The sequence below is a fragment of the Schistocerca piceifrons genome, chromosome 4 (assembly GCF_021461385.2).
Source record: "Schistocerca piceifrons isolate TAMUIC-IGC-003096 chromosome 4, iqSchPice1.1, whole genome shotgun sequence".
Classification (NCBI taxonomy): domain Eukaryota; kingdom Metazoa; phylum Arthropoda; class Insecta; order Orthoptera; family Acrididae; genus Schistocerca; species Schistocerca piceifrons.
The window spans coordinates 486,305,359-486,332,212 of NC_060141.1; the positions used below are offsets into that span (position 1 = coordinate 486,305,359).

Below are 26,854 nucleotides of genomic sequence, written 5' to 3' on the forward strand. Positions count from 1 at the left end.
TCTGCCAACAGCACAACAACACCTGCAGCATCCTTCCTGGGCTCGTGACCATATCAATTGAATCATACATGACTGGAAAACCACGGCCTGGTCAGATGAGTCCTGATTTCAGTTGGTAAGAGCTGAGGACAGGGTCTGACTGTGACACAGGCACTATAAAGCCATGGACCCAAGTTGTCCACAAAGTACTGTGCAAGATGTTGGTGTCTCCATAATGGAGTGAGCTGTTTTTACATGGAATGGAGTGGGTCCTATGGTCCAACTGAACCAATCACTGACTGGAAATGGTTATGTTCAGCTACTTGAAGACCATTTGCAGCCATTCATGTTCCCAAACGATGATGGAATTTTTATGGATGACAGTGCACCATGTCAGACAATTCTGGAAAATTTGAGTGAATGATTCAGCCAACCATACCGCACGACGTGAAACCCATGGAACATTTGTGGGACATAAAAAAAAAGTCAAATGATGCACAAAATACAACACTGGCAACAATTATGGACCAGAGGCAGCATGGCTCAATATTTCAGCAGGCGACAAGCATGGCAACGAGCGGTCATTCCCACATGTGGCCATCTTCACATCGATTTCATCCTGTTCTGTATTCTGTTGTCTTTTGCTCAGTTTTTGCCTTTTTTTTTGGTTGCTCAGCTTTTTTGACCCCAGTGTTCCTCTTGCTTGTGCCCTTTCTGTTCCAAGTTCTGACGCTGCTGCTTTTGTGCAGATGCTTTCAAAGTATTATGAGGACAGGTTATAAATGGCAGCTTCCCGTCACAAATTCTCTATGTTGCATAAGTAACATGGGCAGACATGCCGTCAGCTGGCGAGTGAAGTGCATGGCCTTAATAGGCAGCATAGATTCAAATGTGACTAGCATGTGACACCACAAGTTGTGACACCATCAGGCACAATATAGCTGACACTTGAATTTGGGAACAGGTTTCTAAATAACTTGACCCTTCCCTGAAACACGTTCTGCAGATCCTAGACTATCAAGAATCCTGTGAAAGTGCAACAGACAGTTTTCAGGTAGCACCTGTTTGTTCTGCAAATAGCCATGACAAACAGGCCTCACAGCAGACTCACAAACAGGAGCCCGGCCGGCCACAGCCACAGTGCTTGCGTAAACACGTCACATCGAGCACAGGGTGTGCAGTCACATCTTCACTATAATATGGCACTCTTACACCGATCTTGCCCCTCAGGTGAAGTGATGCTTTTGTTGCAGCAAATGAGGATATGTAAAGTCTGTGTGCTAGAAGAAGCATAACATAGCCCCTTCTACCACTCCTTGATGCAAGTCTAAGTCACAAACAGTGTGTGGTATGTTTTCAAAGCCCCACAGAGTCTTAATGAAAAGCAACAGTGTAACAGCCATACAAAAAAGGCTCCCAACTCATCTGCAGTGTTACATGAGGATATCAAACTTTTTGTGTCTCTAACTACTGCTGGACAAGCAGTCCATTTGCAACCTGGCACTGGAGTTTTAGTGATTTTGTCCAACCATAACACTTACAAATTGCTTGACAGCATGTGCCTACTGTGCCACATGCTGATGGGGTATACTGGCCAAGACATTCCTGTCTCAGACACTTGTAGCCTTCCCGCAAATTTCTGAAACCTGCTAATATTTTTGGTCTAGACTCTTTGTTCTTTTGGTCCTTAGGGCAGTGTTGCTAAGTTACATGCAGAATTTTAGGATTTCTTTTCTGACGGTTTAGGCAAAGCAAAAATTTTTTTTGCCCAAGTCACAGTGAAGGACAATGCATGGCAACGTTTTGTTAGAGCTCATGCTGTTCCTTACGCTCTTCAAAACCATGTGGCTTACAAAACCACCACTTTGCAAGAGTGTGGGGTTGTAGTACCCATTACTGCCAGTCAATTGGTGTCCCCTCTTGTTATTCAGAAGAAGCCATCCGGTACACTCCGATTGTATGCTGATTTTAAGAAAACAGTGAATCCTCCAACAGTGACTGACATCTATCCCTTGCCACGCCTGGAAGAAGTGATGGAGAAATATGGTGCCGGCCATTAGTTTTCTAAAACTGATTTGCGTGATGCTTACTTGCAATTCTCTGCGTGTGCCATCACAACAAGTCTTTGTCATTAACACTCATCTGGGTCTCTTCAGATGTCCGAGATTGCCATTTGGCAGTACTTCTGCACCCGCTACTTTCATTGCATTCTGGTGGAGCTAACTGCAAAAGTTCCTTTGTGATCAAAGTATTTAGATGACACTGTAGTCTCAGGTAGCACTCTTTAAGAACACATTAATAATCTTCAGACTGTGTTTCAAATGTTGTCTGCAGCTGGTATCAAATGTAACAGAGACAAATGTGTATATTTTTCAGAGTGAACTCGAGTATTTAGGACTTATCATCAATCTTGCTATACATGACTATCCACTCCACACAATGTGTAGTCTGTGTTAGGGAAGCTCACATATTATGTCTGATTTACTCCTAACATTGCTCAGAACATGGGTCCCTTACGTAATTTGCACAGGAAGAATGTTGCTTTTGTTTGGTCACAACAGTGTCAGTCTGCTTTCCAGAAGATGAAAGACATTTTGCTTAGTGATCGATGCCTTGTTCATTTTGTGGTGGTTTTGGCTGTAGGTGCTTCCTCTTATGGAATCCATGCAGTTTTACCACTGAAATTCAGTACTGTTGATAGGCTGATTGCCTTTGTTTCAAAGTTGTTGAAGAAAGCTCAATGTAATTATTCACAAACTGAAAAGGTGGCTATTTCCATTGTCTATGGGGTCATTAAGTTTCACCAGTAGCTTTTTAGTACAAAATTTTACTTGTTAACTGACCACAAACCTCTACAATCTTTGTGTAGCCCTTCTCAGCCAGTCCCAACAAGCACAGCCCAGAAGCTGCAATGGCGGGGTCTTCTTTTGTCAAATTACCAATTTGTGATTGTGAATTGGTTCACTTCTAAGCATGCCAACACGAATGCTCTTTCTCATCTCCCTGTAGGCCAAGATTCCACATTTGTTGAGTCCTCTGCTTCTTTTTGCTATGTTGATTCACAAGACACACATGCTTTCCATAGCTTTCCTTTCAATCACCAGATAATTGACCAGACCACAGAAGCAGTTCCTGATTTGCAGATCCTGTTGCACTACATCCCCACTGCTTGGACACATTCAGCCAGACAGATTTGTAGCTTGGTAGTTCGCCAATATTCTGCACATCGGCACACCCTCACAGTTTGCCAAGGTGTCATTTTGCTTCACACCAATACTGACCAGTCACATGTTTGACTCCCCAGGTTCTCCAGCCTAAAATGCTTTATTTGCTCCACCAAGGCCAATGGAACATCGTTCACAGTTGCAGTGGCATGATCTCATTGAACAGCACCGTCTGGATGCACAAACTGAACAATTTACTTCACAGTTCCAAACCTGTGCTGAACATGTCAGTTCCATCTCAGTATTTCTTTGCATGGCCCAAACCTCAAGCACTGTGGCAACATTTGCACTTGGATTTTGCGGGTCCTTACTAGAATACAAATTGGATCATAGTTTTGATCCTTTCAGCAAATTTCCTTTCATGGTTCCTATGCACTCTACTAAGGTTCGTCCCACAGTCCAGGCCTTATCGTCAAGCTTTTGTCTCGGGGGTTTGCCTGAAGTGATTGTTGCTCACAAAGGACCTCAATATGTTTGAGTTGAGATGGCTTCCATGAAGGTGCATGCGTGATCCTACTGGCGCCACTTATGCACGCATTCCATCGACTCTGGCCCTTGTCATATCATCTTTGTTCGGTTACGTACTCCCTCTGGGACTGTGTTGTGATGAGTGGTTTGTCAGACACAGAGCTGGGCGAGTGTGCTGGAGTACTTGGCATCCTGGCAATTGCAGCGAGTTAACTCCATTAACCGTTTGGTCATGGGGCTCATGTTTTCCCGCAGCACTGGCGAGTTTAGTGGGCAAGCAGCGACTCTCTCCACATGCAACCTGGTGACAACATGAATCAACCAACTGTGGTGTGCTTAATACACCAAGATGTATTGAACAAATTGTTAGCAACTATAAGCAGCAGGGCAGTATTATCCGGTGCCTACCTGGAGTCCTGAAGTTATTGGCACTTTGGCATTTGTTTTGAATTATCTATGAAGTCTGTTTAGTAACTACCGTACTTAAAGACTGTTAATTCTGCCCAGTGTGAGCTGACCAGGAATCCATATTTTTTTAATGCCTTCCAGTAACCTGACACGTTCCACATCATTACGAAGTGTCGTATTCATGGTCTATGGAACAAGTATTAATCTAATCTAATCTAATCTTCGGGGCTGTGTGTGTCAGTCTGGAGATTTCCTTATGTGACAAGCTTGTATTTTGCAATGTTAATCTTGCACTTGAAATCATGGATTGTTATTATTGAGTATTTGATACCGTTGATTGTAATTTCTGTATTGTAGACCACATGGCCCTTCCTGGGACAAGTTTGGCCTGTAACAAAAGTTGTATGCGCTCAGTCTAAAGGCATGCATGTGTGGTCCTGTGTGTATGCACGACTTACTCCATACTGACAAGGCCTTCAGATTATAGTTGTACAGTTTAACAGGCTATCTGCTGTTTGGTGCATATCCCAATTACAGTGTCTATTAGCCCCTAAGAGGCCCCCGTAAATGTATATGTCGATTTTTTAAATCTTGTTGGAATTAGTATGTAATTATTCTTTTAAATGACCTTGTACATTGCTGGGAAGGTTAACTTGCAGCGTTATGAGTGGGCCACTCCCATACTACAGTTTTAGTAGTACAATTTTCAATTGCCCATTTAAGTATTACTGTGTATGTTAATTTTTATCAAACCTGTTTGCTGTCTGTTTTTTGTATATGTTGACAGCCCTGCATTGGCAGCAGCTGACACATTGCTTTTCTGTTGGTCCCAGGCAGCGACACGTTTTCCTTTTGTTTTGGCGGCCTTCCCATCATTGCAGAAGGTCTAAGTGCTGGCAAGTCACACAATTCTGCAGCTCTCCTGTTCCAGCACAAGTTGAATAGTTTGTTGTTATTCTTGTGGTATTGTGCCATGGTGGGGGGTGTCACCAGATTAGAAGTACTTGAACCATGTAAGACCCTTGTGGGCGTGTGTTGGAAGTCCTTGGCCAAACTGAGCACTAAATTTCTTCATTTCTTTAAAAAATTAAGAGTTTAATTGTCACCATCAATTTAATTGTGTTTTGGGGGCCTGGTTGTTTATTTAAGTACTTAATGTGGTTTACGTGGAAGAGGCTTGTGGGCAATCAGTGAAGTACTACTGTTGATTTGCTTTTTCATCTGGGCAGCCTTTGGGCAGCTTTGCCATATCTGTCTATATGAGAGCAGAATAACCAGTGGAGATGTATGCATTTTAATGTATTTTATTTAATGTTTGCTGAACTTTTATTTCAGTCCTGTTGAGGGATTAGCCCACACTTGTGATCTATCTGTTGGGCCTGAGTGCCACCACAGGTTTATTTAATTAATTAACTGTTGTAATATTTCTGGCTTTGCAGCCATCATATTCGGCTACAAGAAGCTCTTTTTAGAGCAGTTGAGAATGCAACTGTTGCGAGATGACGTTATCTGGTGTGAGGTACCGATGACAGACGGTTTGCTTGGTACGGGTGTCATGAGAAAGACCACCCAAATTGTGGTCCTCTTCTATGATTGGCTGCTACATTTGGAAGTTGCGCACCAAAACGGTAATCTTCTATTATTAACATTAGATGAACAAAACTGCTCATTTACTTGAATTTCAAATTAAAACATCTCTCAATAGCGCACTATCATTCCATTGTTTCACAAGTATTAATAAACAACAGAATAATAAACAACTGGAAAATGAAAAGGCAGATGGAACACTTAGGTGATCTTTCAGTCGCGCGTAACTTGGATGGCAGGCGTAGTGGTTCGGCTGTAAGATGAGAGCTCATTCAGCAGTCTCAGAGGACAGCCATGTTGTTCATCGCGATATCAGTCAAGACTTAGTTAGCAATGTCTAGTGCGTAAATCAGGACTGGTACAACTTTATTAGCAACGTATGTTTATAAAAATATGCAGTTAATTAATTTGTTGAAAACTAGAAATCTTTGTGACTCTAAAGTGCAGTTTCTAGTGTTCTGCCAATAAGAAGCAAGTGGCAACCATATAAACAAACTGATTGGAAATCTAGTCATTTCTAAAACAACAGTTTCTCGCTAAGAGTTTCTTACAGCCTCAAGATTACGGATTCACAATCTACGTACTGCTTTCTGCGCACTGAACAACAACTATAGAAGACTGCAGGTTGGTGAACTTTTATTAGAATTTCTGCATTCCACTCTGAGTGGTGGAAGCAAATCGGCACCTCCCATGTACTGCAATCTTGGTACAAATGAGATCAGTGACACGTCATCTGTGGTAACACAGAGGTATGAAGAAGAGAAATATTTTTGAGGAAAGAGATTTATCATACACTCATAAATATCACTTCTCACTCTAACTCTCTCTTTTTCAACTTGCCATACTGTTTGTAGTCCAACCACCATTTTGTTGCACAGTTGACATTTTTTGAGTACTATTTGTAATTTTATGTATAATGCAAATGCCCTTATACATTGTGAATATAATTTTAAAATCTTAACTATTTGTATGCATTTTACAAGAATCTTTGTTGGCTCATGATTGAATTGTTATTAAACAAAAATGTTTGTTTGGAAATGACAAATAACGCATCAAGATGGGCCATCCCTCCATGTGTTTTCCTTAAATTAATCCCGATCCTTGTTCTGGATCTTAATTGGCAGCAGAGCGTGGTTTTGATCCATGGACCTCTGGGTTATGGGCGCAGCATGCTTCCAACCAATTGAGATATCGTATGAATAAAATTACAGAAGTTTCTCAAAAGTGGAGAACATTCTCCATTTTTTGAAATGAGGTCTGTAGCATACTTTGAGCTAACTAAAAGTTCTGTTGAGGTTAAGTTTTAGCAAATTTTTTTAGCAGAACTGACAGAATTTATGTTTTTCAGAAGGTAAAATAAGATATATGTAACCTGAAGAAATACTGAAAGGACAAACTGTAGAAGTTTATACAGATTTAACAATGAAAACATATTTGGCTGGTGAATCGCTTTCTTTCCATAAATCACGAAAGAAGAGGAAGCATCCATTCAAACAAAGTGAAAATGAAAATATTTTTGCGCTATTTATCAGACCCAAGTTTTCAGGTTGGTGTAGAAGACTTAGGCTTACCCCAGACAACTGTGTCACTGACATTTTTAGATGTTGGTTGGTTAGTTGATCTGAGGGAGGGGACCAAACAGCGAGGTCATCAGTCCCATCTGATTAGGGAAGGACGGGGAAGGAAGTCGCCCTTGCCCTTTCAAAGGAACCATCCCGGCATTTGCCTGATGCGATTTAGGAAAATCACAAAAAACCTAATTCAGGAGGGCTGGATGCGGGTTTGAACAGTCATCCTGCCACATGTGAGTCCAGTGTGCTAACAACTGTGCCATCTTGCTCGGTTTCAGACACTGTTCATCTTGTTACCCAAAAAGCAGCTTTGTGGATCTGATTTCTTTGAAAGAACTGTAAACAGTGTAGGCCTAAGTTAAGTGGCAATCAAGGTATCAGTTTCCACGTATGGTGGGAGGCTTGACTGCATGCACATATCAATCATGGAACCTTCTGTACATGGAGATGAATATATTAAATGGAAGCTCTTTCCTAGCATCAATGTGCAGGCAACATGTGGTAACAGTGAAATGTTAATTAGTGTCTATGTTTCATTCATTTCCTGTATATGTACATGATGCCAGGATATCAAGACACTCTGATGTATGCCAAATGCTAAGAAAGAAACAGTGTAATGCTTTAATTTTAGGAGAGGAAGGGTAGAGCATTGCATCATGGTTAATGACACCATTCCAGAACATCAAGTAACTGATGAGAAGGCCTTCAACAGACTCCAGCACGACAGAATGAGGATGTTTTAGAAAATTCAGTGGCTGAGATGATTATTACATTAAATAACTACAGTGACAGTGACACTTCAAGCACCTGTCATACTGACAAGATAGATGTCAGTGGAGTTTTTCTATTACCACCTTAGACATGACGCACAGGTGCATCTAGCTGCATGTTTGAGACCGCAGTTTACAACGGTAAGTAGCTACTTAACAAAATTATATTGTTCTAAGTTTTGAAATACCAAGGTACTCTTTTTTGTATTGCTTTTGTTCTTTCTCCCAGTGCCAGTTGGCCTTCTTAAGATAGGTTTTCTCACAGCATTAATATCATTTGATGCTACGATAGAAATATGGTGGATCAAAAAATTAATAACTGGTTGATTAGAAACTTGTGAACTGTTTCTGGCAGTGAAATTGCACAGGTGACCTCTTAGTACTTGATGCGCAAGGGGACCACTGTGCTTCACAGTTAACCAAAATTATCTCATGTTAGAAAACTAACAAAAGTTCAGGTTTGGAGTACATGAAAATGCAACATATTCTTAAGATTTTGTTTGCAAAACTGTGTTCACTCAAATCCAATAACAAAAAATATTTCTGCATCTGGAAAATTCAGTAACATCATCAGAAATTCATTTTTGTAAACTGCCTGCTTATCGTCTTAATAATTTGTTGCCGCACATAAAACCAAAATCAAAACATAGTTCAACTCTTCCAGAACACACTGATGCCAGTTCCATATTTGCACATTGAAAAGTTTGCCTTGTTTAGCAAGGTAAACGAAACGTACGATTATGGATAGTTCTGTGCCTGATGTAGGGCACAACACACACTGAGAAATTTCTCAAGAAGGAGAGGAGGTGGTGGGAAAGAGGTCCCTGGTGAGAGAATATGCTTCAAAATTTTTACTCTTGTGAAACTGAGAACTTTATCAGAGATCTCCTTTTGCTCTGACATCTTCTCCAGTGAATGTTCTCTTTTTTTCTTCTACGACCCAATGTGTGATAGATATTAAATTATACAACCAAGACAATAGACTGAAAATTACAACAAGCAAACACTTTTTCCAAAGCAATTTAAGAGACTGGGTGATGAGGTGTGAAGGAAGCATGTACTGCCATGCACTTAGAATGCCTTTGAGAGAAGAGTAATGTGAAGGAAATAAGCTCTGCCTTGAGCAATTGAGACTGTCAAAAGGCACTTTGCGGAATTGCAATCTCAACAGGATGCAGAGCTCGTAAATATATAGGAGAAACTAAACACAATTAAAGATAACATAGAAATGCTTTCTGAGATGAACTTTCGTGGTGAGTATGCGTGGTTTTTTTTTAATATGGAATAACCGAGCTTGCCAATCAGACATACACACACACCCACAAAAAATTTTCAGAACCTTGAACAGAGATGCTGCTAGTGTGGAGGTGCCAGTTTTCAGAAGCGACACTTCAATGATACACCTGATGGAAGGCTTTTCAACTGCTGCTGAGAGGTTGCTCATTACTGTGATTCTGAGTGCAATACTGTCGGCAAGTCACAGCTGGTAAGCACCTACCCACAACCAAACCGCCCACAGTTACAAGACATGTGCAGGGCGCTATGTTCCCACAACTGCCCAGATCGCCTTTCAACTGACACAAAATAATTATCATTATTTGGTAAAGACAAGTAATAAGTTATGCAAGCAAAAATTCTGTCTGACAATGTTCTGATTACCTTAGAGTAATAACTGAAATCAGGAGATATTACTTTGAAAGTTTCACCAGGAATACTATAGTTTTCTTATTTTAACTGCAATGATAGAAAGTTGTGAATTGTTTTATAAGAGTGATTTCTTACACAGTAACTTAAAAATAACTTCCTGAAGGCAAAACAGAACATTCTGTGTGAGAAAATGATGTATTGTATTTATAATTCCTCGTAATCCTTCTACTTATTATAGTTTGCAAATGCCATATTCAAATAAATTATTTTACAATCAATAACTAACTTACAGATATAACTTTTCCAGCATGATACTAATCTGTATTCCATTACTGTGGAAACAGCTTCCCTAAACAAATTGCTCACTACAAAACTGGCTCGTTAGGAGGGGGGGGGGGGGGGGTGGCAACTTAAACTGTATGCTGCAAAAATTATCACTAGCCTATTTACGACTGTGCTGCTAATCAGAAAGGAGATACAAATTTTCCACAGAATATAACTTTATATAATTCTGTAAGTAATATATTCACATGACTCAAATAACATGTTGCAGTAGCTAGTATGATGAGTTTCACACTTTTTCTCTCTCATCTCTGGGGATTCCCGGTAGCCTGCTTGTCACATAAAGGAATTTGTGTATGTTCTGAATTTTAGTCAAGAGTCCAAAGTCTTTACAGCTTCTATCTTTTTTCTTACGGCCACTTGCATCATCATTAATTGAAAAGATGTCTCAGTAAGCCAAATGTCTCATAAAAAAGTTACAACAGCAGGTTGGGTGTAAAATTCCAAGTTTACCAAATTTCAAGTTTATCAAAGAGCATTTTTATTACCAGAGCATTTTTATTACCTAGTTTTGTAGGATAAATGTCAACTGATTTTTGCTATATTACACCAGAAAATAACTCTGTAAGTCACCAGGTACTAAAAGTGTTTCTATTTATAGGCCACATAACAAAATAGAGTTGTAAGCACAAAACAAGTGCACTGATGTTTCGACTCCTAATTAATGTTTTTATTCTTCTCCTGCATCACATACAGAAAATACACCATCAGGTTCAACGGAGTGGCATATGAATCACAAGAGACCGGTAATCCTTGTTTATAACTTGCAAAATCATTTTATGACCTTATTACAATGATTCAACAAAAATGTGGATGTGTCATTCGAGAAATACGGAACTCTGAAAAGAACTTCAGTTCTGGAATGGTGGTCCGTGAAACTGACCCACTTGAAACACACCTATCGATTGTATGACTGGGCATATCAAAGAAGTGTTATTTTCACAGCAAACTTGTGACCCACCAGCTTCATTGGTGAAGTGGTGATTAAGAGTTCTTGTCTATAGAAAGAAAGGATTAACTCAAGTCTCTGACACCACTTCATCGAGTACAGAAAAACACTCGATATGAGTCATTGGCTTTGACCAGTGACATAGAAAACATGCGACAAATACTGTAAACAATATGGTGACTATATCATGAAGTTACTAGCGATTTTTCCAAATGGGCTAAGCTACAGTTCAGTCTGTCACCACAACAGGTTGTTTTAATACCATATTTGTTGGCTTCACCAATTCACAACCAAACTGTCACCTCCCAACCTAACCTGGATCTTGAGCAAAGCTACAGATCAATCTGTCACCACAACCAGCTTTTTTTCTCCCCATATTCATTGGCTACATCAACTGACAATGAAACTGTAAATAGATGCACAAAAAGGTGTTATGACACCAGTCATTACCATTATGACACTGGTCAAAGCCAACAACTTGTATTCAACATTCCTACTGACCCCACTTGATCTACTCAAAACAAAACTGTCACCTATCAACCTAACATGAACCTCAGGATATGCCGCAAATTAGTAAGTCACCACAAATAAGATTCCATTTTCCCATTCACTGGCAACACCTACACACAACTAAATTGCCATCTTTCAACCTAACGCAGCCCTTGGGCTAAGCTACAGATCAGTATGCCCCCACAACCTACATTCAAAAATGTAATACAATTTTTTCAGTGTACTGTTCTTGTAATGTCTGCACACATATGATGTAACATGTACAAGATTATTACTTCGCAGATCAAAGCTTAAGTCCAGTACCAGTAGATTCAATCAAATCATAAGCGACACATGCAAAACAGCACACTATGTCAAGAACCTAATCTTAATCCTTATGATGTTTAGAGAGTTGTTTACTGTATGGAAGTCAGCAGGTCTTAAGTCATAATGCTGCCATGTTTCACTCGGATACTCATGAATGTTTCTTGATGTTTGCTGTATGCTCTCCACAAAAAATTCAATAACTGGTAGATTCAACAAAGAGTCACAATTCACCAAAAACTGAAGCTTTAATAGTGCTACTGGTACTTGTGTGACATTACCCAACTACAAACTCAAGTTTTCTTCCAGCTCTTATACTGTTCAAAAATGAGTAACCATTTTATTAATGGCTACACTAAAACATATAAGTGCACTGATGAGAGTTTGTGAGATGTCTACAGGACAGCTTAGATGCATCTAGCACAAACATTTCTTCTCCAAACTACAGGGTAAATACCAAACATCAAGCACTGATCATATAGTGCTATTTTTCCAACAGTATTATCTGAAATGGAACAAATTAACATTTCCATAGCCAGATCTGCAGAAAACAAGGTATATGTTGAAGCAGTGGAAAAAAAATTTAACAGAAAATAATCTACCTTCAATGAATGTCAACTTGAGTAGATGCGACACTACCACATACACTGGCCTATATTTATGTTCAGTGAATTCTGAAATTTAACCATTCCTTGTGGCATACGAATGGATTCTAGCAAGCTCGCATGTTTTGGATATCTTCTTTAACAACCTCTTTTGCTACTTCTACACTACTCTATATGGCTGGCGAGGGAACAGTCGGTAGATATAACATTCTGAAGCATGTTTATTGACACATGAAAAAGTTAAATTGTGAAGAAAGTATACATACTGACAACTCATTTAAGATACGGTACCTTAAAAACGAAGTGCAAGATAACAATGAAAATTTCAGGGATGGAGTGCTTTACTTTCACTGTGTATCTCGTCTCTGGGTAAACTGTCTATTGTTTTGATCAATTAACACTGTACTGTCATACCTTTAAACCTTGGACTCCATCTCCTACTTTCTCAACAACGCCTGCTGCCTCTTTGCCCAGTATGGCTGGAAGTGTCGGCAGAACAGCAAATGATCCTTCCCTGATGTAAGTGTCGACGGGGTTAATACCAGCAGCATTAACACGCACGAGAACTTCGGATTCGCCAACTTCTGGTATGGGCACTGTCTCCAGCTTAAGCGCATCTTTACTTCCAAATTTATGAATTCTTACAGCTTTCATATTCAAACGCTATCGAGTCTGAAAATTGGTAAAGCTGGTCACACCATCTAATTGTTAACTTCCATTCGTAGTAAACCACTACATTTATTTCTTGTGACGAAAATCCTGAATACATTAAAATTTTTGTTAACTACAATGTTTAAGCACTAAAAACTACCATTTGGTGATTCTAATACTTACAGTCAGAAAAGGTGACCGAATTCACGTACAACGCATTTACGATGCAAAGCTGCGTCACTGTGCTTTACGCTTCTTTATTTCGTATACTCTAACACGCACTTTGCCGCACGCGCATTTCAAGCCAAACCCAAAACAAACTACCCACAGCCTTCGTCAGTCATATTTCGATCCACATTGTCAAAGTCCGACGAAAACGGTGATATCGTCGTTCCGTTGTTATACAACCTTCATGAAGATATTGTCTTAAAAAAAACTCACAAATCGCGCTAGGCTTCTGTGCAGCATATAAGCTGTAGTAATTCACTCAAAGTGACGTAGAGCTGCTTGAAGTATAATTAACAAATGGTATCTCTTCGTTAGTTCGAAGTGCTATAGACTCAGCTAGGCATAGGAACTTAGCAAACCGCAGTCACACATTTTTCGTCTACAAAGTGCTATGCGTCTTCAGTTAACAAAGATTTTTGTTGCCAGTAACAATGTTAGAAAGAATCGGAGCTCAAGAAGGCGGTGGTTGAACGAACACTCAGAAGAGTGAATCTGTTTTACAGTTCCTACGCATATTCAGTAGGTCCTGACAGATGCTGATTACAAACTGGTTAACAAAAAAGCCAATAAGTGCGACAAAAACGAAAATAAATTCGTTGTGTACTGGACCTACCAGTAATCTCCGATCACATAATGTAAATAATTTACCAAGTGGCAATTTCTGTACTGATTAATTATCGGATAGAAATATGGGGCTCTGCTGCTGACACAGGTCTATGAACAGAGTATTAACCCCGCAGAGAAGAGCAATCACGATTATCCATGGACTAGGGCACAGAGACTCCTGCAAGGAAATGTTTGTATATCGTAAATACCAAATAGTTTACCCGTTGTAACCTTATGAATTTATTGCAGTTTTTGGTGGCACATCAAAACAAAGGAACCAAGGACTTTGACATGCATGGCTACAATACAGGAAAGAAAGACTGATACTACAGACAAAGAACTAAACTAAAATTAACAGATCACAGTCAATGCATTGATGGCCAGACATGGTGAAACAAACTGCCAGGTGTGATAAAGGATCCTTATTCAAAGTGAAGCCGAAATCATTCCTGATTGATAAGTGCTTATACTCTTTGAATGAATATTAATATTAAACTAAACCGCAATTTTTGTACATATATTTTGTGAAATGCCGTCCAAAGAGCAAGATATCGAGACAAGGTCGGTACTTCACGAAAAAGTTCAAGTAAGCATAGTCACTGCCAGACACACTAACAAATGAGTGGAGTTGACATAGACATGCGTAGAAGAGTCTCCATATGACATTGCATCAGTATGCTTAACGCCTGAGCACATTACCTGTCACCCTAACTAGCTTGAGCAGTGGTGCAGCTCACACCTAATGTTCTTAGCTAGGATTCTGTGTGTAGCTAACTCCGTTTAGCAGGGCTTCACTTTTCGAATCAAACTATCGTGTCTTCAGGACATGGCAGAGTGGCTGACTGGGAATTTTCATGGTGCTAAGGTAAAGGGTGTACAACATTGCCACCAGGTGAGAGTTATTCTGTCTGCCTATGATAACGCAGTTCAGATTCAGACAATAAGACAAGCACACTTCTCAGGTTGTGGTTTCACTGACAGTGGTTCGACTCCTTAGGAAGGAGGAAGAAATGCATCTCAGCAGAAGATTTAAACACTGTTCGCCTGGAGACTGAAATAGCAAGTAGACTGCAGGTCTGGACAGTGGACACAGATTTGCCTATGAATGTTCAGTACAGGTGTCATGGTATGCACTCTGACAGGAGGAGTAAACCATTGGATGAAGGGATTATCATCGCCCAACATCGTCTAGCAACTAGTGGGCAGATCTACCACCATGAAGGTGACAAGGCGTCATCATGACTGTGAGGCAGACTGTTTGCATCCTGGTGAACAACACTGCCATGAGTCAGACCATGGTTAGCATGCCATGCATAACAATGCTGGACACACCAGCCAGGGGTAAAGCAAAGCCATCACCATAAGATAAGTCTATGGAGGTCACACAAACCTCTCAGAAGCGCTTGCCATTACCTATGAGGAAACCTCCCTCCAGACTGGCACAAATAGGCTGTAGCAGAGGTAGAAGACTCAGGATGACGATTTTATTGTCCCCAGGCAAAAGCACACAAACAATGCCAAAGTATTAGAATGGGTGCAACCTAAATTGCTCACGACTGCCAACTGGCATTTAAGTATATCAGAGGTAGTTGCTGAAAGTGGTTTTCCGCTGCCTGCCACTGGAGATGGATCCAAAACATCTGGAGTAGGAGCTTGTTGCCCTGGAATTCACTCCCTGATCTGTAGGCATCATGAAGTCGCCTAGAATTCGCCCATGTTCCTGGTCATCCTGGAGGACAATACTGTAAACCGAAACGTTTTCCATGTACAGAAGGTAGCTAACATCAGGGTGACAGTGTAACCTCTCTGTGTAAAACAGGAGGGTGCAGTGCTACTCTTCCAGATTATGGACTGCTCCATGCCAGTGCAGTGCGCGAAATGTGCTCGACCACACCAGAACAAATGGTGCTCCAAGAAGGAATATCTCGCAATGTTGCAACTGTAATGAGCCACATATGGATAGTTAGAGAGGCTGCAATGTATTCAAAAGGTGTAAAGGAGCAAGAAGGGTCCAACCAGGTGCCAGCTCCACTGACATTGCCAGGGAGAAGGCACCAGCTCGCCTCCAGCAGCAGGAGACTTCAGAGCAGCAGCAACCACAGATGTCAACTGCGACTGCATTTGATTCATATCACAGGCCACACCATGAGGGCACGTGTTGCTCAGCAGCCAGCAGCAGCCGCCCAGTTGCAGCGCGCCACTACAGCTGCTACCGCCTTGCGTTAAAACACGTGTCAACACCCAGTTGTCATCGATGTGGTCATCGTGGCCCTTCATACCAGCGCTGCAAGCAACTAGTCACACTAAGGACAACAGCCACATACATGGTGTAACCATCTGCACTTTTAATTCAAGATGTCTTTGATTGCAGCAAGGCAAATTTCACCAACTGATACACGAGAATCTTCCTCAAATCCAGGCTCAATACGCGAACAGCCAAGTAGTTGCTTCCACACCGACAGGTTGCCAGTGGGAGCTGTTACAGCCATGAGCATCAAATTGTGTCTATGGCACCACCAAGTCACACTGCCTGCACTTGTGAAGATGATTGTCTTTGTTGTAGCCTATCGGCAGTCAGAGGGACTGCTCCAGAAGCGGATTTCAACGCCTTGCCGTCTTTGCGGGAGGCCGGAGGCGACTTTTCATTGCTGGCGATTTCAACACAAAGCGCATGGAATGGGATTCTTGCCTCACCAGCACTAGCTGGCATCGCCTGTTCCACACTGCACACTGGAACAGCGCCAGCACCCTGAATCCTTTGGATCCCACCATCTTCCCGACAACAGAGGACTGCTGCCCCAAGAACCAGCTGTTCCAAGAATGGCAGCTTACCTGTGGACCAGACACGAAACATCATGTCAGTCACATGAGGCAAGAGATTAAGGTATCTGTAGAGGAGCATAGGATTAGGACTGAGCACACATCGCGACCATGGTATATCTTGACCCGACCGCCATCAGCGCATTCCGCCGCTGCAGGTCGGCAGCAACTTCTTTTGCGAGCCTAGATGCCAAGACCAGCGTGCTGGCTGACGCACTAGTGTACAACTTCACATTATTGGCTGGCATCGTCGGCGAGAACGACACCCACCAGGTGGAAGAGCAACTGCCCACATTCCTGGCTGGCAGGGTAGAAGATGAAGAAGTCATGCAGCCAATAACAGAGGAAGAAGTTGCAGTCCTAATCTGGTATCTGAGGCCAGGAGAGTAGGAAGCAGTGATGGTACCAACAGTCACCTGCTGAAGAACCTTACATCATGGTTCCATCAGCTACTAGCTGACATCTCCCCTCACATACTTTGGTTGGGCGCCCATCCACCAGCATGGAAACATATGGAAGTGGTGGCTATCAAGAAAACCAATAAGGACTCCTGCCAGACATCCTGCTATCGGCCAATCAGCCTACTCTCATATGTCAGCAGGCTGATGTTACACATGATGCAAGAGAGTGTCATGCTAGATAAACAGTTTTGGTTTCAGAGTCGCCACTCCACGTCGCACCAGCTGTTGAAACTGGCAGAACTGACTATGAAGGTGTTGGAAACAAGGGATTACTTTGGAGCAGTGTTCCTTGATGTCTCCAGTACCTTTGACTTCATGTCACATGACAGCCTTGTGTACAAACTCATTGTGCACAGGATACCAACATCACACATGGTCCTCTTTGGTGTTACCTTGCTGGGTGAATCTTTCAAGTGAAGACAGATGAAGGGTCACTGTACTCTGTGAGAAGACTAGTATCTTGTTCTGTGTCAAGCGAATATGTTAATGTTTGGTGACAGTAATAAATATTCATGACATTCCTGTGGACTTGGGCTATTGTAAAGTTAGGTATTCCGTCCTATTAAAGTTGTAATAAAGTGATCTAATATTTTATGTGTTGTAGTATCATCTCAGCCACCTCCAGGAGTAAAGCTAACAACTATCACTGTGGTGACAAGTGTTGTTTTGTCTGGTATAACATTTCGTTCTGTAAATTCTGAATATTAAAGATAATTATGATGTAACACAATTTTGTGGCCTTATTAAGAACACTGATATTTGTACCACATACATGTAATAATTTATGGATATATAAAATGTATCTACTGTTTGTTTCTACAAAACTTGTAAAAATGGCAATGGTGTTTGCAAAAGTCATCAGTTCGTGGCTCTATGATCAAACTACAAGAAAAAAAATTAAAAATTCCATTTCAAAATGTAACAGGTAGCTAATGCCAAAAACAACATACTTTCCAACTGAGACAGTGTGTGCAGAGACAACACCAATTCCAGTATCTTCCCAAATAAGAAGACAACAATCAATTAAGAACAGCATACGAGATCCACCATCCCCACAGTATTATCACCACCAACAGCAGCATTAGACAACCTAAGGTCAAAAAGATCCACAGCAAAATTTTCAGCAGCAGAACCACCAATAACCCAGACATTATGCATGAAATCATAAAGATAAATCAGCGGCAGTAGAATGCAACTTGTCTGCTGATAGACTAAATTATGTGAAATAGAATTTACATTTCAAACTCAGTTTGAACCTACTAATGCTCACACAATGTTTGACAGAATCTGTAGCAAACAAACTGATGTGTGGTACCCTAGTATTATAGTGCCCTTGACAGCACTAGGGATAAAATGTTGTTACTGTGAAGCAGATATAAAATCTATAAAAGTGGCAGCAAACAGGTTGATGTAGATTAAAAGGCAGATCTGAATTACAATTTTCTTTACAAAGCTAAACTTCTTTATTCTAAAAAGATGGCATTGACAGGGTACAGAAGCTGCACCAAATAAGCACAAAGAAACATGAAAAATTATCACACAAGAAATAATCTCCTACCTATGCTCAAAAGATGTCACATAAACCAGCAAAGTTGAATGAATTCTGTGTGTCTGCAGTGGAAGAAATTAGAAACAAAATCAATGCAAATGGTACTTCTGAAAGTGAACTAGTTGGTAAGTAGCTTCCAGTGAAAGTTTTTTCAACAGAATCCTGTGAAATCAACTGACAACACAAAATGTCAAACCAACCACCTTCAGCCATCAAAATTTCTAGTTTTATTGTATTTGCACAGCCAGTGTCAGCATTACATTACACCATCTGCAGGCCCACTAACCTATGTGTAGGAAGAATCCCACCTCTTGTGCAGCTGAAATGGGCTCCTGAGATGGCATAATGTAATACTGAAATTGAGTGCACAAATAAAATAAAACTAGAGATTTAGACAGCTGAAGGCGTTTTGATTTGACATTTTATATCGAACATCTGAGGTCCTGCAACCATTTTGTATACTTGACATACAGAGACCACACTCCAGTTTTATAACTATGGATTATTGTTAGCTGTCTACGTACATTATCAAGCAAACTTTCAATTTGATCAATGAATGTATTACATTCGCTTCAAAAAATATGTTCATTATAGAATTTCCCATGAATCACTAAAAATTTCAAAATTCCAATTTTTAACAATGGCGATAAAACTCACCTCCAAAATTACTGACCAATTTCAACAGTTCCAAGAACTTCCAAAACATTTAAAGTATTTATTTACAGTCAACTAACTGATTATTTTGAGGAGCAGAACATCCTTTCAAAGAATCAGTTTGGTTAAAATGAGGAAAAAATAACACTTCACCAGCCCTTGACATTGTAAGCCAGTTAATCACCACTTCTGAAAAATTGTTACTTTCTTTCACATATGATGCACAATGAGACCACATTGAGAAAATTCGAAAAATTACAGCTACTAAAGAGGTTTCCAACAATCATTCTTCCCATTCGTGAATGGAACAGGAAGGGGGGATGAGACAGTGCTATCAGAAGTACCTCCTGATACACACTGCAAGATGACTTCTGGAGTGTAGGTGTAGATGTATTATAAGGCCTCCTTGTTTTTTGTGACCTAAGTAAAGCTTTATGCTATGAACTGGTATGCAGATGACACAATAATTATTACTGTCTCTCAAGATACCGTTCATGAGTATTAGTACAATTGTCACTGCAATCATTAGTGCTGCAGTGAAATCGTTCTTCTCAAATAAACTTCTGTGTAACCACATAAGATCCACCATCCTCTGTTAGGAATATTAAATAATACAGAAAAAAGTAAGTTTTGCTTTCAGGATTTCATATTGACTCCAAATTGACCTCTGGAAAACACAATCATATTTTAAAAGACTATCAAGAGCAATATATTTAATGTGGAAATCGAGAGATGCAGTTACTTTTGAATATCTAAGTCTGGTACATTTTATTAGACTGTCCCAATTCCACATTTCTTATGGACTGTGTAATGACACAATAAATTCGAGGCAACTACACAACATACTTTTCTTGCTTTTGTTTGTCAATTTCTTAAATAATTCATTGTGAAATACCTTGATATATAAAATTCGATGTACAATAAACATGACAAGTAGTGACACTTGAAATGGCATTCATTCTCGACGGAACGGAGTATTGCGTCACATTACATCAAAACATACCTCTACGAATGTTGAATGGCGGCATTCAAATGGGTCATCAACTACATGGAACGCCATGCCAAGTCTCGTCATGCGACTATCGGGAAGAATGTTTTGATGTTGACGTTTGTAAGGAGAACTTTGTCGTCATCAGCTATAATCCACATCAGGTAGGAAGATACTTATATGAAAAGAGGCGGAGTGCTATGGAAGTGTAGAGGGGATAAGGTTTTCGTAAGTATGGTGGAAGAGAATGGGCACACAAAGCCTTCATTACCAAACTGTGTTGCTGCAGACAACGATCAGGTGGATTTGCCTATGGTACATCATACTGCAAGTTCAAATCTATGAGGAAAATAATAAATTTTAAAACTAACTTTGATCAGTCATCCACAAGAGAGAAATCTTTCTTTACATGTTGACGATCTTGCATCGACTATTCCACAACTATAGTCCATTTGACATTAGAATGTGAGAACAATAGATGCAGCCTTTTTTTTCTCAAAAAGTCGATTGCCTAACATCAAGGTCATAGAAACAGGTTCGAATATTTGTCATTTTAGTGTGATTTGGACTATATTATCAGTAAAAATGTAATAGGCCTGCACAACAGATTTAATTTAAACACAAGCTGAATTCATTATATTTTCTTGACAACTCCTCTTACTCCATAGAAGTTTTTAAAAATGTGTAATTTTATAATGCATGTGTGTGGGCGTATTTGACTGAATTAAAGTTTACATTACTATGTGTAAAAAAGAATTACTTATACCAAAGATTGCTGCAAAGTACAATAACATACAAATGGCCATTATATTCTCGTAAAGTGAGAATAGTATTACAGTGTCTGGCTGGTTTTTGGCTGATGTCAGAAATCGGTCACATGATGTCCCTCACTCGCTACATTGCAGGATGTATTGTATTTACCTATTTTGTTGTTCTCATACTATAAGTTGTCTATTTTAAGAGTATGCACTTTAAGGCAATGGTGCATTGAAGATTTATCACAGTCACATTACTCTTGGTACTATTTGTTATAATTAAATGTCATTTGATGACACATCGACGATAAAAGCCTGGAGGAAATCGTAAGATAAACGATAATAATGCTCAGAGTAGCAAATGTTCAGCTTGGTTTTTGGTTAGAGATGCGCAGTTACGAAGTCGAAGAAAATATGTTTTCATCATGTGAGATGCAATACTTTTTTATCTTCGCATTTTTAACTGATTCTGGGACTTTCTCGTTCATGTAACAAAACATGTCCTGCAGTAACCAATGTTATTTACAAGTAAGAGTGCACTCTCTCAGGAACGAGATTATTCGATTTGTAACTTCAGTCTGATTTTAAAAAAGGAAGATAAAATTGCTTCTCACTAATATTTGCCGTTTTTTCCGAATATGTTGCGATTTCCGAGGCTGGGGTTAGGCAGGAACCTAATAGCAGAAATAAAATTGCTGCAAGTGAAACAAATGCTTGTTACAAACATTTTGTTGTGATGAAATTATTAAAGATGCTTTCGTAAATTCGGCAGTCAAGACAAAGATCGCACCTTGCAGTAAACGATGGCATTGTGGACCCAGTCCTTCCTCCCCCCTCCCCCCCCCCTCACACACACACACACACACACACACACACACACACACACACACACACACATACTCGGTTCTACCCTCCTAGTTTTAGTTGCTCATATATCATTTGGATAGCTAAGGGGGAGGGTGCTGGTGGTTCGAAGACTTCCTCTCCCCCTCCTCCAAAACGCTGACAAAGCCAGAAAGAGGAAAGAAGTTATCTTAAAATCAATTGTAATGTAATCTTCATTTCAAAGTGGTTCAAATGGCCCTAAGTACTATGGGACTTAACATCTGAGGTCATCAGTCCCCTAGACTTAGAACTACTTAATCCTAACTAACATAAGGACATCACACACATCCATGACCAAGGCAGGATTCGAACTGTGTCGTAGCACTCGCTAAAGCCGTCGGCACACGGACCGTGCAGCCGAACGTTGAACGTTGAGCGTGCCGAGTTTGTGACGTCATAGCGTGGAATAGCACGTTCGGGAGGCTTTCCGAACGTGCAGAGTGATATCTGGCATGTCAGATATTCTGAGCGTGCGTCTGAGCGTTGACCAATGAGATGGAACAACGCCACTTACGTCACACGCAAGCCGTCTCCCTTCAGTACGGAGTTGTGAGGCGCCATATTGGCATTCATTTCAAGCCTATATGTATGTATGCCGTTCCTGAGCACCAGCAAGTTGAGAATCACTGGAAAATCCGTTGTTAACTGTGTGATTCGTTCCAATAAAATAATGAGAAACATCATATTCGTGGCAAAAGAATTATTGTAACTTGCGTATTATTAGAGTAGGCTATTTGAAGGCAGTGACACACTGAAGATCCACCCAAAACGCATTGTTCTTGGTACAATTGTTATAATTAAATTTCAATTAGTAACATAATTACCTGCAATTAACGTTTTCAGTGTGTGGGAACATGATATGATTACATGTTGTTGGTTTAGCGTAGTGAGTAGCGTCTGTGTTCTAGCTGGCACGGTAGCATAGCATGTTCGGTCAGAGCGTTAGTTGCCGTCTGTAATAAAAATAAACTGAGTTAATGGATCAACAACGAACATAAACGGATGTCTTGCGACGTCCGCCTCGAGCAGATGCAACGAACAAAATGAGATTTAAAAATTATAATAATAATAATGAGTTTTTGTTGAGGCAGTGGTTCGCGTTTTAACACTTCCAAATTTTTTTCCCTAACATTTGCGTTTTTATTAGATTCTGTTACTTTATTACTAGTTTAATATAAGTATATGCTATAATATTTGATGTTTTTATTAGTTTTATTACTGGTTTAATATAAGTATATGCTATAATATTTGATGTTTTTATTAGATTCTGTTACTTTATTACTAGTTTAATATAAGTATATGCTATGATATTTGATGTTTGTAAATATAAGTTCACCTTTTTTTGAGGGGTGACTTTGTTCGATTGGCTTAATCTACAGGACAGCTTGCACTACTTGTATAAAGATATTTTGCTCCTTTTTCTTTTACGCTTCATAATTCACATGTTACAAAGATTCTGCTACTGGGTAGGAACAGTGATTAAGTTAGACTGACCTTGGGGTTTTACTAAAATGTGGGAATGATGAAATAGTGTTTATCTTATGCGGAGAAGTATTCCAAATTTGTACTGCACTGTTTGTAATGGAACTTTTATAAGCCTGTGTCCTCATTGATTGGACATGGTACTTCCCTTTTCGTGGATGTTGGAGGAAATGTGCGTTTTAATAGAGCTAAAGTGGTAATTTTATGCACGCCCATTGAGTAAACAGTGTGATTTACGATCTAGAAACATCCCTCAGCTGCCGCTGGAGTGAGTTACGATCGCGTATACCACGTTGGGGGCCCACGTACCATATGCACAAGTAAGCATCGTTTATGAGCGTTCAGCAGCACGTTGAACCTGGCACGCTCAAAGTTAACATTCGACAGCACGGTCCGTGTGCCGACGGCTTAAGGTTCCGGACTAGCGGTTCTAGGCGCTTCAGTCCGGAACCATGCGGCTGCTACGGTCGCAGCGCCCGGCTCTTTATTTCAAAATTACCGCGTTTTCAAACCATGGCTATTTCAACAAGCCCTAGTGCACTAGGGGAATATGGCAGCGAAGAGCCAGCAGTGGTGACAGTATTGGCTGGAGCCCTGGAAAGTCCAAATATTGTTGTCTGTGCATGAGGGCTGCTTTGAACGTCACAGCTGCTGTGATCGGGAGCAGAAAGAAAACATTCCTTCTCATGGCAGCAGCTTACAATTTTCGTTAGCTTAGGGCTTCCTGGAAGACTGCATCAGTATTTTTTTAAAAGTTTGTTATGTAGGAGAGAATAATGGCTAGGTTGTACACAATGATAATCTCCACAAGATATGCAGGTTAACGACATTTTCGGTGACTGCAATAAAAGATTTATCAAGAGGGAACACGTTTTGCTTTATTTCAAAGCTTTTCAGTGACCAGTTTCTTTTCTTCTTACATGATTCTTCACGTTCTTCTACATATAAGTGGTAGAATTTATCACACAGCACATTCACTAACACTAAATGCATGCCTTTTTGTTGTTATTTTCGTGGACATAGTACATTTTGTCTAAATAAGACCTTCATTACAGTCGCAAAAGATGATATTAATCTATACAACTAGTATAACTGCGAATGCAGAAAAAGAGGCCGTCAAACCGAGAAGACAGCGTGTATACGACAATTTCTGTTTTTTTCGTTTATTTTCCTACATCATATTTGTGTATTTGTACATTACAAGCCACAACAAGATAAATGAGACAGGGTACTTTAGTGTCAGTATCACCTGCTCCCTGGCGACTCCATTCACAGACAGTATGCAGAATGAAAGAGTGCTTTTGCGCCTGATTTCCCTAATCATTGTTATTTTATTTGTATTCAGAACTTCTTCCTTCATATTCAGTACTCTTACTGTTTGTTCAACCTGTGGTGGCTGTTGATCACAAGAACATTAACTCCGTTGTTTGACCTACATTCTCTTTGAATGACATTCTTTGCTTCCCTTCTGTTAATGGATTTTCAACACTTGTTGTGATGTTATTGTCTCTAGTGAATAAAAGTGTTGTATTATTAACTGAGTGTTAATATCTCTGACTCCCTCATCACACAACTAAGGGACAGCATTTTTTACATCAGTGACTTCGGACTCATTTCATCTCTCCATTAGTTATTTTGATGATTGTTTACTGTGAAGCGCTGCATATTATGAACAATGAGCCTACCACCATACAACTGATTGTATCCACTGTTCTTGCACTACATTTCTCCTTCGGGCTGTGAAGCTCAAATGTGTTAAAATCTACAAGCTGCTGTTAAAATGGAACAGGAACGATCATCTCTTTGTATGACACAACTCAGCTCTCTAAGCTCTTCGACCTCACAATGGCGCGAATCTAGTGCTTTGTCTTCCATCCATACTTACGCCACATCACACCAACGTCGTCACAAGTTCCACAATCTCCTGCTCACATGTGTTTTGGACTGGATTTCACCACTCAGTGCGGGACAAGCGCCGTCGACATTCAGTGACATTGGAACAGTGAACTATTTTGCTCAACATGCTACACAAGACACTCTACATCCTCTGATCATGTATTCTACACAACTACCATTACCGACAATCACAGCCACGGTTGTTCCATCTACAACATTCGACCGCGCTCCCCGTAAGTCCTGTGTCGCAATATCAAAAATGGTTCAAATGGCTCTGAGCACTATGGGACTCAACTGCTGTGGTCATAAGTCCCCTAGAACTTAGAACTACTTAAACCTAACTAACCTAAGGACATCACACACATCCATGCCCAAGGCAGGATTCGAACCTGCGACCATAGCGGTCGTGCGGTTCCAGACTGTAGCGCCTTTAACCACTCGGCCACTCCGGCCGGCGTCGCGATATCCCACCCTCCTCCATGGGGGCTTGGGGCGACACATCACACAGTATGCTCACTTGCTCATACACATATTGCAGCTGCATCCAGTGACATTGGCCATGTCCGCCACACCAGTCAAACGCGTTTCCGCATCTATTGCATTGTTTTCCAATTCTGATCACCACCTGACGCCCCTGTGATGACCTTAAGCGACAGCATTATGGGACACCTCTCAGTGCTCAATCAAGATATCGCCACTCATTGCTGTTCTTCAAGTACTCATCCTCCAGGTCTTCAGGCCCAGCTTTCTCAGGCACAACAGGTGCTTACAGGCAGGATTCTGAAATTACCTCCCCTGTCGAAAGGAAACCCTTGGGTCTGCTTTGCCCTGGATGGCAAGCTCTTCAGTCTTCACGATATTATGAATTGTGACTCGCACTCGTCAACCATCTACATGAACATATGGACTTGATCAATGATTTAGTTCTGTGTTTGTCCACCCACCACAAGTATTCTGTTGCAAAAGCCACCATCAACAAGCGTTTATTGCACCCTCCATCCAAAGTGTTACATCACATCATACATAGAGACAACTTGGGATCACAGGCCCCATCCCATCTCTGGTGATGGTTACATGCATCGGTTGATGGTAGAATTCATGCTGGATATTGTACTATGACCAGTATGGCTTGTCAAACCGCTGTAAGGGCTACAACTGCAGTTACTATCTTTCACTTCAGATCCTTTGGGGTCTAAGCTGCATCTAGTCGACCAGCCTTAGAGCATTCATCTGAACCGCCATCTCCTCACTAATATAGGCGCCAGAGAGGAGGATAGGATTCATACCAGTGACTACTCTCGCCACCGACGCCCCCCCCCCCACCCCCACCCCCTCATCCACTTCTGCCAGCCAACAGAGACAATGCAAGAATGTGTGCTGAACTTCAAGAAGACATGCAGCCACCTGCACTACCTGCACCGAGCACCCAACCCCTGCTAATCATTGTCAAAGTTTCTTTCGATTACACATTAGACTCCACTCAGATTCCAACAGATGGTTTATAGGCAGCATGGAA

The 26,854-nt window shown here is 40.6% G+C and overlaps 1 protein-coding gene across 3 annotated transcripts in view; it reads right to left on the minus strand.

The window, feature by feature from the left end:
- LOC124795484 (zeta-crystallin-like) overlaps positions 1 to 13,868 on the minus strand; it is a 155,060-nt gene extending 141,192 nt beyond the window's left edge. The window contains exons 1-2 of one of the 3 annotated variants that reach the window (XM_047259528.1): positions 13,198 to 13,868; positions 12,778 to 13,122 (exon numbers count right to left, since the gene is read on the minus strand). In XM_047259528.1, coding sequence (XP_047115484.1) covers positions 12,778 to 13,017 — 240 coding nt within the window. In that variant the 5' untranslated portion in view covers positions 13,018 to 13,122; positions 13,198 to 13,868. The remainder of the gene's footprint in view (positions 1 to 12,777; positions 13,123 to 13,197) is intronic. The other 2 variants (XM_047259529.1, XM_047259526.1) reach the window with 2 other exon arrangements.
- Between the last annotated feature and the right edge of the window lie 12,986 nt (positions 13,869 to 26,854).